The sequence below is a fragment of the Bombus terrestris genome, chromosome 1, assembly GCF_910591885.1.
Source record: "Bombus terrestris chromosome 1, iyBomTerr1.2, whole genome shotgun sequence".
Taxonomy (NCBI): Eukaryota; Metazoa; Arthropoda; class Insecta; order Hymenoptera; family Apidae; genus Bombus; species Bombus terrestris.
The window spans coordinates 2,733,413-2,746,959 of NC_063269.1; the positions used below are offsets into that span (position 1 = coordinate 2,733,413).

The 13,547-nt window shown below is 40.1% G+C and overlaps 1 protein-coding gene across 2 annotated transcripts in view; it reads right to left on the reverse strand.

Moving 5' to 3' along the window:
• LOC100647365 (heterogeneous nuclear ribonucleoprotein L) overlaps positions 1–13,547 on the reverse strand; it is a 165,328-nt gene that overhangs the window by 59,974 nt on the left and 91,807 nt on the right. For both annotated transcript variants that reach the window (XM_003392932.4, XM_012320619.3), the window contains exon 6: positions 2,234–2,297. In XM_003392932.4, the coding sequence (XP_003392980.1) occupies positions 2,234–2,297 (64 nt within the window). The remainder of the gene's footprint in view (positions 1–2,233; positions 2,298–13,547) is intronic.

Here is a 13,547-nt window from a genome sequence, read left to right on the forward strand (position 1 = left end):
GAAAAAGCCGTCTAAAGTCTAAACGATGGAATTTTCTCTCTTAATTACCTCCGAGTGGTAGCTCTGTCATTTTCTGCTCTAAATCTTCCTTCGTTCCGAATTGCACGCGTGATAATCGGCATATTCTATCGTCCAAATGCAACGAAAAGAAACTATTTACAGCGGCTCGCGAAAGTACCTCAACGCTTACCATAGAAAACTTTTATGAATATGCATATTGCGTGTATTGTATCGTTCTTTTATGCCGAAGCATTTCTAAATTTCATTCGCATTCGTAACGAGATTCAATTATCGCGATTATTCGCATTATACGGAACATTTCGAAATTTAATTAACATTACAACGAGACACGGCTGTCTTATTATACTGATCATTATATTGATAAAATTTGAAAGCAATCTGAAAACGTATATAAAAGTTACGAGATATTTACTGCGAGCATATATTTAGTAGAAAATTAGTATAGTAAAAGAGCATGAATAGCAATCCTAACAAGTGTCTCGCACGATAAATGTGATAAAGCGTGGACGATGGAGCTGTAATAAATACTTTTGCAATTTTCGTGAAACGTATGCTTGTAGCAAATGCTTTCTAACTTCTATATACATTTCCAGACTCGTTTCAAATTCGGCCAATATAATCACAGTACTCTAGTTTCATTAGTATTAATGAAATCTCTAAGTAGATCGCCTAACAAGCGTTCGAATAATCTTCTCGAGCCACTGTATACGATGTTGCTATACCTCGCGAACGTAACTAGCGTGAAAAGTTTCGCGCAATACTCGGTTCGGTATATCGAAATCGTTGGAAATTCGAAATAGGTCGAAGGAGAATTCTGAACGATAATTCCAGGTGGATATGGTCGAAAGAGGACGCACGATCGCGTCGAAGCTGGTGGAAGGGGCAGCAATCTGCGACGGGAAACGACACGAAATAAATTGCCATCGAGTAATTGTGATTTAAAACGGAAAAATATCGAGAGCACGGTTCTCTAACGAGTACCTTTATCGTTTCGCTACAATGGATCGCACACACGTCGATACGACGCGATGCGCGCCCACGGCGCATCTATCGACTCTTCTTTCTTTTTCCGACTGCAGTGCTTTCGGCGAACCGCACGGATCTCCGTATTTCTGTCTCGATTTCCCGTAAAAGGACGACACATCCGACGTGTCTGGTTGCGCGAATCGTTTGCCTCGTTTGCCCGATGTAACACGCGGTATGAATCGATGCGTCTAGCGATGGACGAGAATGATTCGTTCGTGTGGACGGGACTGGAATCGTTCCTCGTTTTGCTCAACCTCTGCGAACGAGCTGAGAAATGGAAATCATCTGCCGGTGAAACTCGCGTGACGTTGAAATTTACTGGCAAATTTATATGGAAACGTAAATCGAATCGCGTAATACGGTTTTAATATTCGTGCGTACGGTTTATATCAGCAGATTAGCCGTTTACAGGGCAAAGCGGTTAATTCCGCTTTTTGAAATTTTAGTGCCAAAGCGCTTGACTGGCGCCTGTCGCCTATAATTTCATTACTTTTTTTCTGTTTTCTGTTTTGCGATAATTTGGCAAATAAGCAACTCGTATTATGGTCTTTATACCGAAAAGTGCAAACGTTCGTTACAAATGTTAGCGGACCGTGAATTCGTAACACGTAACAAGAAGCGATGCAATTTTCACTGATTCGATCATTCGATTTTCTTTGATTTAATAAATACCATCAGAAAGTGGAACTGTCTATCGCAGCAGCCGCCTCAATTATTTTCTTCGGATTATCCAACGATTCTTTACGGGGTTCGATCAACGTTTCCGCGTGTCAAGTAGCGCGCGCACGTGAACTTAACGAGGGACGCGGAAACCTTCTAAGCTCGCATCCGGACTACGTTTTATCCAATTACCGTTTTCTTCTGTGTTCGCGGGTGCACACGAGCACTGAGAAAGCGCGAGAAAGGAAAAACAGGTCGGCGAAAATGTTACCGAATTAGAAGGAATTCTCAGTTACCGCGAGTCTAATGGAAATAGAGGCGAAGAAAAGGAACGATTCCGGTCCATGGAGAAATTTGTGTGCGCGCGTACACGCAGCCCCTGCTACGTGACATTAATGATTAAAATGCTTGAGAACGGTGGAGCGAGAACGCGTGTTCTCTACGAGCGAACATAAGGGAAAAAATAGATAAATAAACGAGAAAACGGAGAGATAAAAAAGACTAAGAAATTCTGCAAGAAACTCACCCAGCGTCGGCGTTGTGTAGTCCCAGCTTTCCGCGTCGTTTTTGTATACGTTCAGTTTGGTGGGCTGCAAACAAAGAATTTAGATCGAGATTAGTTGCAAGCGATAGTTAAACGTTATTTTAAAGAAACATTTGCAAGAAACTTCAAAATTATTATCGCTTAACGATGTGTTGGCTAGATCATCTGCAATATTTATTTTAATCTTCGATCATTGATATTCAGTTTTTTAGACGCCAACGCGCAATCTGTTAAGACTCTTTCGCTAAAACACATTCATACAACGTATTTATCACGTATGTTCGACACATTAATTGCTGCGTGGAAACGAAAGAGATACCCGGTACGTACAACATATTTTTATTAATCATTCTGAACGACTACGTAAAAAAGACACGAGAAGAAAAAGAGACACATCGTATATCACGTTAGAGTCTGTAAAATTTCGCGCCAATAATTAAGGTGTTACACGAGATGTAGATATATTTCGATTGCTCGTGTGCTCGATTTTCCATACGCATCATTTTTGCAACGCGTAAAATCACCAGAGTTGCTTTCTAGAAAGATATACAATCTCATCGGTGAAACTTGCCGGTACAGTTACCGAAGCAATAAATTCAATCTTGTATCGAGTTCTCTGATATATGCACATTCGCCTAGATATGAAACGTAACATCTCCGATAGCATACGATCGATCGATCCGACATCGCTGTGTTCCAAGATCATTCTATCGACATTAGTGTCCACGCATAGATCCGATGCGAAGTTAAGTCCTAATAATTTCAAGCTGGACACCCGCTGAAATTTAACACATTCCGTGCAGTAGCATTGGACGATCGTGCGCGGAATTATTAATATGGGAATTTAACGCAGGCAGGCTGCCCTCGCCTGTACCATAAATCCTCGATTAGCTATGCATGTACCGTTGCAAAATGAATTATACAAACACACGGGCAACCAGTTGGCTGCGAAGAGCTGGAAAGAGGTGGGAAGGAGAACGAATTGTTGGGATTATACGCGGATCGGTAGAAATCTGCGTATCGTAACGATGAACGCGTTAACATCATAGCCGATGTTAAATTGTTTGTTTCACCTCGATTGAACGTATCCACGAAACGATATCTGTAGCCTGTAATCGGTCGCGACTATTCTTATTAAATTTCAATAATATGGCGTTATCGCATGTCGCTTTTATGCCACGAATACCTTTGACGAGATCAACGCAACTTCCGTTCGTTCCCGGTTTCGAAAAGTTCTCCCTCTTTTGTTCAATTTCGCGTCGATCTCTGCTGAGAGAGGAAAAAGCCACCCTCCCGTTCCTTTGTTCGTCGGGGAAAAAATTTAATTCATCGCTACCGCGAACCTCCATTGAATGCTGTCCGTGTTTCACGCGGGATGCAACCTGCTTTCTTTTCTTCCTTACTTCCATTTTCATCGTTGAATCGAGTCAAGAAGAGTCTCGAATTTTCTGTATACGCGTGTAATTCACGGATCTTAAGAGTAAACGAGACGGTGGTTATCTTTATCAGTAACTCGTGTCAAGCAATATGGATTACTTTTTATATATTTCGGAATGCGTCGAAATAAATTGCAAGGAGAAAGTACTTTAAAAGTAACGATGCTTTCTATCGACGGTGTCTCTATTCAACAACACATTTTTTGTATATTAATCGCGTACAAGCGTCAGTCATTTTGTATTTTTCAAGTTTCCATGTGCTCGCAGATTAAAACGGGTTTTATACGAAGCAATCAATCGATCGGTAGAAACCGAGCGAAAGAGCAATCGATGGAACAGCCTCTCCCCGGAATGGCAATACGTCGACTGCTATCGGAAGCTCGGCCGCTTTTTCCGCAAGAAATCTCTCTTAGAACCTATTCTCTCTTTGTCGTTAATAGAAAACCTGACTTCATCGCTTAACTCAATGAAGATCCACGAACCACGGACTTCAATCAGAAAACGGACACTTGTCGTTTAAACAGCCGTCCGATTAATTGAGAAGTTTAAACGATGAATGGCATACGGCGAAGAAGGATATAAATTAGGATAATCTTAGTCTTCTCGCTAACGTTGATCTTAAACTAATATTGCTCGCTTATATCGAGATACCAGTTTCTACTTGCTGAAATTAACGTCATTTGTCATCCCAACTGCTCGGTTATAACAGCAAATTTGAGGGCCAATTAATATGGATTCTACGCGGAATATAGTGAAAAAGGAGTTGCAAGTGCTGGAATAATCTCCCTTTACTTAGCTTTTAAGGCTGTCGCAAAATAGAGCTACGAGTATAAGCGTCAAATAAACTACGATTTAATAAAGTTAGCTAATGCAGTTACTAATTTAGTACAGTGCATAAAATCTGGTTCGATGCAGCCCTTACCATTTACTCTGCCTCTGTAAATCCGTAAGAAGGTACTAAGACAACAGCGTTCAAGTGACTAAGATAATGATACAGGCGACAAAATTACCCGACGCGCATTTTCTTTTTCTGTTGCAGCTTTTTATCTTATGATAAGTACCGTTTATGCCACTGTACTGGATACGAATGAAAGAAAGCTCATTAAACGTTGACTCGTTATTTTCCTATAAATTTTGCAATGCCTTTTGCATACTGTGATCCATTACCCTAGACAAATACAATGCGATTGATGGTCTCTATTAGATTGTCGGAAAAGTGTCTTTCTTTTACAGACACGTCTTTTGCAACAACGCATCTTTATGCAAACATGAAACCTAATTTACCAAACGTTGTGATCTTTATCTCGATAAAACAGAATGGATCATACGTAATTCGATAAAGTAATATAAAACGGAAAATGTCGTGCATCCACTATTTCCTTATAAAACGAAAGAAACTTTCCGGACAACCTAATATCAACAATCAACGTCAATTATCGCGTTTTATATGAGACAAGCGTCCTAATATTTCGTAGCTTCTCGATTATCAGCTTCTTATCGCCGATATTATAGAATTATAATATTATAGAACAATTACAGCAATGACCTTGCGATCGCATAAACGCGGAAGTGTGTCGCGATCGTGATCAAGCATTCGGTGCTTGGTTCGCCGCCGATCTATGCGTTAAATTTATCAGATTACGTCTGGACGGTCGTGAAGCGTGCCGTAAATTTCAAAGTCTTGCTCCGCGCGTTTTCAACGATCGTAAAAACGTCGAGCGGTGCTCGCTGCTTAACAAATGCCCCGGCGTTCTCCTTATTTCTCATAAGAATAATTCCACCAGCGACTGGAAGAAAGTAAAACGGCGGCAGAGAGAAAGGAGAGGACGTAGTGACCGGCAGCGTGGTTCGCGTTTATCAACGGGTGCGCTGCTCAACGCGAGAGAAACAGGCGCCAGTTGAGAAGAACGTGAAACGAAAGAAGGGAAAAAGGAAATGGATGGAGAGAAAGAGGAACGCGTTTGCTGGTAATAAACCGTTTTCTCTATGATTCGTGGCTGTTGTGGTGGCGAACAACACAAAGCCTATTACAACGAAACAAATCTCGCGAGAGGGAAACGTTTCACTGCACGTTCGATGCACGGCCAATAAAATCTTCCAAAACGCAAGATTAATCGTAAACGATATATCTGAGACGAAAGAGAACCGACTCGAGCAAGGAGATTTATCAAGAAACGAAGGTAAAAGATCCGTTGTTAATCGAAGTGACGCGATGAAAGTAAATGAGAAAAAAGGAAATTGTTATTAATTTTGTAAAAAGCAATCGATGGGTACGACGAATTTGATGTGACAGTTGCAGGCTTAATTAACCCTGTTAAATACTACGTCTATACACGATTCTATTAGGTTGTCCGGAAAGTGTTTTTCTTTCGCAAACGTGTTTTTTACAACAGCGCACCTTCGTACAAACGTGAAACCAAGTCTGTGAAATGTCGTGTTTATCTCAACAGAACAAAATGGATCGTACGTAATTCGACAAAATAACATAAAACAAAAAACGTTGTGCTCATAAAGTTAAAGAAACTTTTCGGATAACCTAATACTTTTTTTTTATTTGCATGTATTTTACAATCGATTCTCATTGAGAATTATAAATAAATTTTACTGACGTGATACTATGTCGTGTTTAATAAGTGTTTATCGTGTGTTTGATTCTAGTAATCTAATACTAACACTGAATATTCTGCTGATATTGAATACCGTAACCGTGATACTGAATGGAAGCGAAATATGGATGTGATCGAAGAGCATAATTCTAACGCAACAACCTTTGAATAAACATAGATCAGTAACAACCGACTGCGAGTAGCCTTGACCTTTTCAAATAGAAGGAAATTATAGGATCTTTCAAAAGCAGCAGAAACAAAAATAAATCGCGGTTATATATGGCCAGCTATAGTATTTCTGGGTTAAAGTTAAAACTGATCGTATTTTAGCAGTAGAGTAGCTAGTTTATTCGAATCGTTCTGCGGTGTCTTGGAAAAGGGAGACGATTCGCCTTATCCGAAAGGCAAATAGATCGCATCGTCCCTGGAACAATGTCCTCCCTCTCTTACCTTACTTTCCATGAATCCACCGACGACTACTTTGTGAAAGGACGTTCGTTCCTGCGGGCAAATGGATCGCTGAAAGGCTTCCCGGGGTGGAACTTTTTTGGTAAAATAAACGTCGCCGGAGTCTACCCACGATACGTAAATTTAAAAAGGGAGACAGAATTATGAACTCGATTAAATATGTTCGAAAGAGTGACGACGATGGTAGCTCGTAACAAAGGGGCGATTATAGCGTCCGATACGAACCACTAAGAAATTAAATTGATCAACACCATCGAGGTTGTACAATCGTTCGATTTTATATCGTTCGGAAATATTTTGACATTAGAAGCGGGACATTTTTAGGAAACAGGGTTGATCGATTTGGTCTCTGATTGTCTCACGTTTCGAGAGATTATTCGTTATTAAGGTGAGTGTAAATTTTTAATCGAGAAAAGCAACGGAACCAGACACTGAGATTTATGAATCGAAAATACCGCAAAACTTGGGAATTTCGCGCAGCAATAACTTTCAATTCACGCACACATATAGACGTAGAACGTAAAACAAAATCTATGAGAATTCCCTAGCGGTACCGCGATAATATGCATCGATTTGGCTCCAAATATTTATTTTGATAGGTAGTGATTCTGTCAGATAGCAACGGTGTTCGATGGTAAAAATTCTACCGGAGAAAGAACGAAATTCTGCCAGAATTTATATCTCCCGTAGCCTGTCAGTGTGCAAACAAAAATTTCAAAATAATATCATCTATCGTCCAAACGAAGACACACATGTACGTGCAACAATTTCATTCGAAACGGGATATATCCATGTATTTCGTAACTAACATCTTTTCGGTCGTCTGACTCTCCTATCCAATATCCTTTTCCAATGGTTCTAGTTTCAACGACGATTTAACAAGATACAGAAGCTTGCGGTGTGGTGCGTCCGCAATCGTTGTCATCTTCGATTTGACGATGACTATAATTGGTCTTTGACCCTGCCGCTCTCAGCTGGTGGAGAGTTGATACGTTCTGGTGGGACTATGCATTTCCACGGCGACGTTTCGCGTGATTTATCGCGGTGCCGGCTGGCGGAAAGGCGAAAAAAATACGCTTTGCCTCTTTTGTCGAGACATTTTTTTACTGGATAAAAATTTCGGGCTGTTGCCACGTACTGGGAATAGAGAAGAAGAAGAAGAAAAAAAAATGGGGGAAGCCGGAAAGAAAAATGATAAAAGTCGAGGAACGGTGAAAATATCGGGTGAAAATAGTTGGCGCGACGCAATGTTACGCCGCCGAAACTTTTGCAAAAGATTTCCGACTACGATGCAGCCGCGAAGCTTCTATTTTTGTTGAAACTTTCATGCCTGGTTTCCCGAACACGGTGATTTGTGAAGGTTGAAACCAACAGACCGTACTTTCGTATGAATTAAACTATTTTTTCCTTTTGCTTTGCACCAGTGTGAGTTCGAAGAACTCGAATTAGCCATCTTTCGATCCAATAAAGCCATCTGTTCGATCCTATTATTTCCTGCGTCTACGCAAAGCTTCGTTTGTCAGTCCTGGAACTTTATTATCCATTATGAGATACTCGAGGAAGATTATGTGTTTTCAAATGAGATTCATAGTTTTATGTTAAAATACATTGACAAGTGTACTCGACGATAAACAGCATTTGTATATTGTAATTTATACAGTGAATTCGGTGTTAGTACGTAGAAACGTTTCAGCAAGGAATCTTAAATACAGATTATAAGACGGACGATTCCCCCTTCAGATTTGCCCAATTTTTTCACTAGGGAGAAGCGATAAGATGTTCGATCGATGACTGTTCTACGTGTTATACTTAACGCTGGAGCAATCATCCTAACGAGATTCGATCTCAGCAAGAGTGCCTGTAATCTAGCAAATTAACCACTTAATCTCGCTTCTAGTCTAATTGTTACAAAGTCCTGTACGCTCGTAACAATCGTGAAGAGAAGAGAAAACGAAATCCATCATTTTGACGGATTTGGTGCTGCAACTACGAGGGAAGAAGATAATTCCCATCGAGCCACAGAATTTTTCTTTTCATTCCGTTAAAACCATTTTCAACCGCCGCCAACCCACGCCTGTACGTTAAACAACCGCTCTCCTACATCCGCATAATTCAGAGACTCGCAAATTCGCGTAATGCCGCAAGAAAATTGCAGCCTTCGTTTCGCAACTCGTTTCGCCGTATAAGAGACAGAGCAAAGTTGCAAAGTGAATCGCGAATGCGTTTATAAATATCTAAAACGAAACGCGGCAATAAACCAACGTTGCGCGATAAAATGACACATAGGCAGAGAGAGAGAAAGAGAAGAGAGAGAGAGGTGATGCTAGGGGCGAAGAGATCGTACGAGCAGCTGGCTCAGAGGGTAGCATTGCGATTGCGGCATCCCCGGGAAAATTATTAAAGCGACGAGATAAGACTAGCAGGCCGCGCCGTACGCTATGGAATTATTCAGACGCTCTAAAACGCTAATTTCGCGTTGCAACGGGGATCCGTATGCCGAAACGAAGAGTCCGATTTGCTCTCTTCGTTCGCAGCGACGACGACGAGCTCCTTATTGGATTTCCTAACGAAAGATTGAATTAAGGATGCCGGATTTCAAGTGCATTAAAGCGGACAACGAGGAGGACGTATCCAGAAGCGTGGCGATAGTAAACGAGCAGAGACGTAAAAGAATGGAGGTGAAAGGAGAGGATAATGGTGGAGAAGGTGTAAAAGAGCAAAAATGAAGAAACGTAGAGTGCGTCGTGCCGCTAAAGGGACAACAGGAATAGGGCAGCGTAAACAGGACTTTCCTTGGTAGCTTCTTCCGTACGAGAAGAAACAAGAAAGGTAGGAAAGACATTAGCAAAGAAAGAGTTTTGTTTGCCTCCTTTCGACGTCGTTTCACAGCGTGTTTTTTAATGAAAGGTTGCAGCTTTAGAGAGGAAGACAGAGCGAGAAGGCCGGAGAAGGAAGATAAGAACGGTGACACGGGGAAAATACAGCGGCATAGCGCGAATCCCGTTAATGCCGCTTCTAGGCTAAACTCACGTTCCTTCGATTTCAGAAAACTTTTCCCGGTCGTCGAAAGCGTTATCAAGGAAGCTACGAGAAGCGTGAGAAGATGCTGTTCGATGAATTATCGCGACTATGGAAATGAAACGTCTCCGGTAGCTTTCGAAATTCACGTCGTTACAATATCGTACAATTTTCATAAAAATCCTCTCTTCTGAAAACTCCTTTGGTAAAAGTTACTAAAAAATACTCGAACCGTGCAAGATTCTTAAAGCATCTACGATGGTGATTTTGCAATAGCGTTCAATTATATTTTTAAGGAATATCTACATATGATACTGTATGTACAGAAACGAGTCTTCAGACATTTAAGAAAAAAACATTACAAAATGATCAAGAATCCTTTTTAAGAAGAAAGAACAATGCAAGATCCTCCAAAGAATCGTTGCTATTTAAAGAACAAAGAATTATTCCGGATCAATCAATATTCCTTGAATAAATTAGCTCGACTAAAGGAATTAAATACTCAAGAACCAACGATACGTTTGAAACAATACCAGGTATCTTTATATTCGTCGATAAAAAAGAAATTCCGGTTTGGTAGTTTAAGCCCTTTACACACGGTATCGTATATCAAACTCGAAACATCCAAAAACCTAGATCCTCTGGGAAGAACGCGGACTTCCGCAATAGGATTCAGCGAAGCTTGTGAAAGCATCGATAAACGTTCGCGGTAACAGAGACGAAAACTCGTGGGCGATGAAAAAATGTAAAAGCGGCGCAAGAGTTCCGTGCCGTGCGCAACCAGAGGTCTGAACGGTCTTATCAGGCGTTTTCGAACGCGACACTGAATTATGGATTTATAATCTGGCGCGTCGGCTAAAAATAGTGGACGTTTCTCGTTTAATTCCCGCCAGTTCGCCCGTGTTCGACCATCCACCCTTTCCCTGCCGATTTAAATCGCGTTTCCGCTCGGAGTTCTTCCAACGCACTGGCAAAATGGCACGGCTGACACGCCAGGATAGAAGGAAAATTTATGAACAAAAGGAACTGGACGATTAATTTTGCCCGTCCTACTATTTGCATCGCGAGATATCACGGTTGACGGATAAATAAAAATGGAAGTTGGCTGCTTTTAAATAAATATCCTGGCACGATGAAACGTAGACCGCGGATTTTTATGCGTTTAGCGGAAAATCAAAGATGCGAAGGTAAACTAACAGTTAACGAATATGAAATGATTTTGATAACGTGGAAATGTATCGGCGGCTAGATCTACTGGATTTTGTAATTACGCTCTCGTAAGAGATAGAAAATGTAATTTATCGTTGTTTCGTTCGTTAGTTTTCATATTTCAAATACCCAGATTTTACTCGTTAGAATATTTAACGGATGAAAGACACTTCTATTTAGATTGCATAATATCGATCGGGTTCGTAAAAATATGAAATTACATAAACATCTATAGTCTGTGCTTTGTATTTCCGTACAGATTTATTTCTTTACAACGTTATTTATCTTTGAGCAATAGTGACAATGACGTTTCGATCGCTAATATTTTATCAGCTAGCCAGTAAAAATACGAGTTTTATATAAAAATCACGATGCATCGACACGAAACCAGACAAGCTTCGCGGTTGTTTGGACGCGATAACGAATTATCTGCGCATATCGGTTCGATCAAAATACACTTGCAAAGCGAGGACGAAATCGAGTATACCTATCGGAGTAATCCTTGTTATCGGGTTCGTTATATCACAGAATATTCATCGGTATAGCGGTCGATACACGCATGTCACGTATTTGTTTGTGATAAAACGGTCAAGATACACGCTTCGTGCAAGAAGTTGAACGAATTCCGTAATTTCTACTTTCATCGGCGATAAAACGAGGCTTGAAAATCGACACGAACGAATCGAAATTCGAGCGCTGTTAATTAATTCTTCTTTTCAATCATTTTTGTTCTTACATTTTATTCGAACAGCTTTTAAGTGGCGCCGAGATTACTCGAAGAACAATGTTTCATTCTTTTTCTCTCGTTCAAATTAATAAGACTATCGTTTGATCTTATACGCTGTACTCGATTTAGAAAATCGAGCAACGATTTTACGAACATGGAAATTCGAATTTCTTGTTAAAACGATCGCAGAAACTGAAACTTATCGGCGCGATTTTCATTTTTCCTTTTTCCTCAACTTGTTCAATTTGTTCGATTGGATGGAATCGAGGCCGTGGTTCGTCTGCATCGCGTCGCAATTAACGGAAACTAACGCAATTAAGAATCGACTAAATTGATATGACGATCGAGTGTCGTTTTGTTCGTGCTCAGTTTCATTAATTTTAATTAAACGTCGAACATATTAATTAGATCTCGCGTCGCGTGATATCTCTAACTCGCGACAACTGCCGCGGATCGATAACGAGAACACCGCGAAACGATCGGACGGTTTCATTACGATGGACATTAGAGCTCGTTCAAGTGTGATGCATTGTATGTTCATAATAGAATTTCAGACCAGATCATGCGTGCTATGTTAGGAAATAAAACAGCTGAAATTATTAGCTTCGTGCGTTTAAGCAATAAAATGGATCTAGGGTAAAATTGTAAAATCTATAAATTGTAAATTATAAAGTATTTCCATAGGACAAGTTTGATTTCGATAAACGATAAAAATGCATAATAAAATTTCGCTGATAATCTCATAGAGATAAGAATTTCTTTGTTTTCGCTTTTAATTCGGCCTATCGATCGCTATATACCCTCGTTCAACACAAAATCGATGATATTCAGAGGAACGTAAAAATTTCATTACTTTTTAGGCTCTTAGTATATTTCGTCTGAGGTGTACACATGGCAAACTTGGTCGATCATTTCGTATCAAGGCCGCTTATGTAGAGAGTTCAGTAGTTCACTGAGATTTTGTCTAAATGTTCGAGTAGTTTGGATCTTGAAACAGCTTAATCTTGTACGAGTATCGTGTGCATGCTTATCGCTAAATGCACGATACTATACAGAGAACTGGTGAATTTTACTCGAGTACGTCGATACGTTTCCATGAATTGCGAAAATATAATCAATTTTTTATAACGATAAACGCCGAACGCTATTTTATAAAAGGTAACATTGATAAAAGTTGGTATTGTAAATTTCCATCAAACAATCACACGCTCGAACAAATACCGTTCTCAGACGGATAACTAGAGAAAAATAGAAAAACCGAAATTTCGTTATTCGACAGATTTCTATTCCAATAGGACGATATTGAAACCTATATATCCAAGAAATTTCTGAAAAAGACAACATCGTCATTTTTATAAATTATATTTTTTTCTATAGAAGTAGAATCATTTTGCACATTCTCGTCAGTTAAATTTTGTAGTGCTGTGTATCAGTTTGCGGCTATTCCAGCCACCTGGTATCGGTTTTTACGTTAATGATATTTTCATACCTCAGCTTTCCAAATCTGTTTTCGTTCTTCTTTTCCTTTTTAATTCAATTAGCAGCCATTGTTCATTGATCATTTTTCCCATTTCGATCTGACCACCCGAGATATCTGCGGGGCAGTTCATAGGTTGTGGCTGATTATTCGTTGTTCGGTATCTTGGACTTCATGTGCGCTCATTTAAACTATGTATATTACCCGGCGTGTGCCGACTGGTTAGGCGATTATGCAAGAAAGGTACATTGAATTCGTTCGTCTAGCACGCGTCACCGTAGTCTATTTATACAGAATGTCAGAGGGATACGAGAAATACGTCCATCAGACACGATAGTTAGCGGGAGATCGCCAA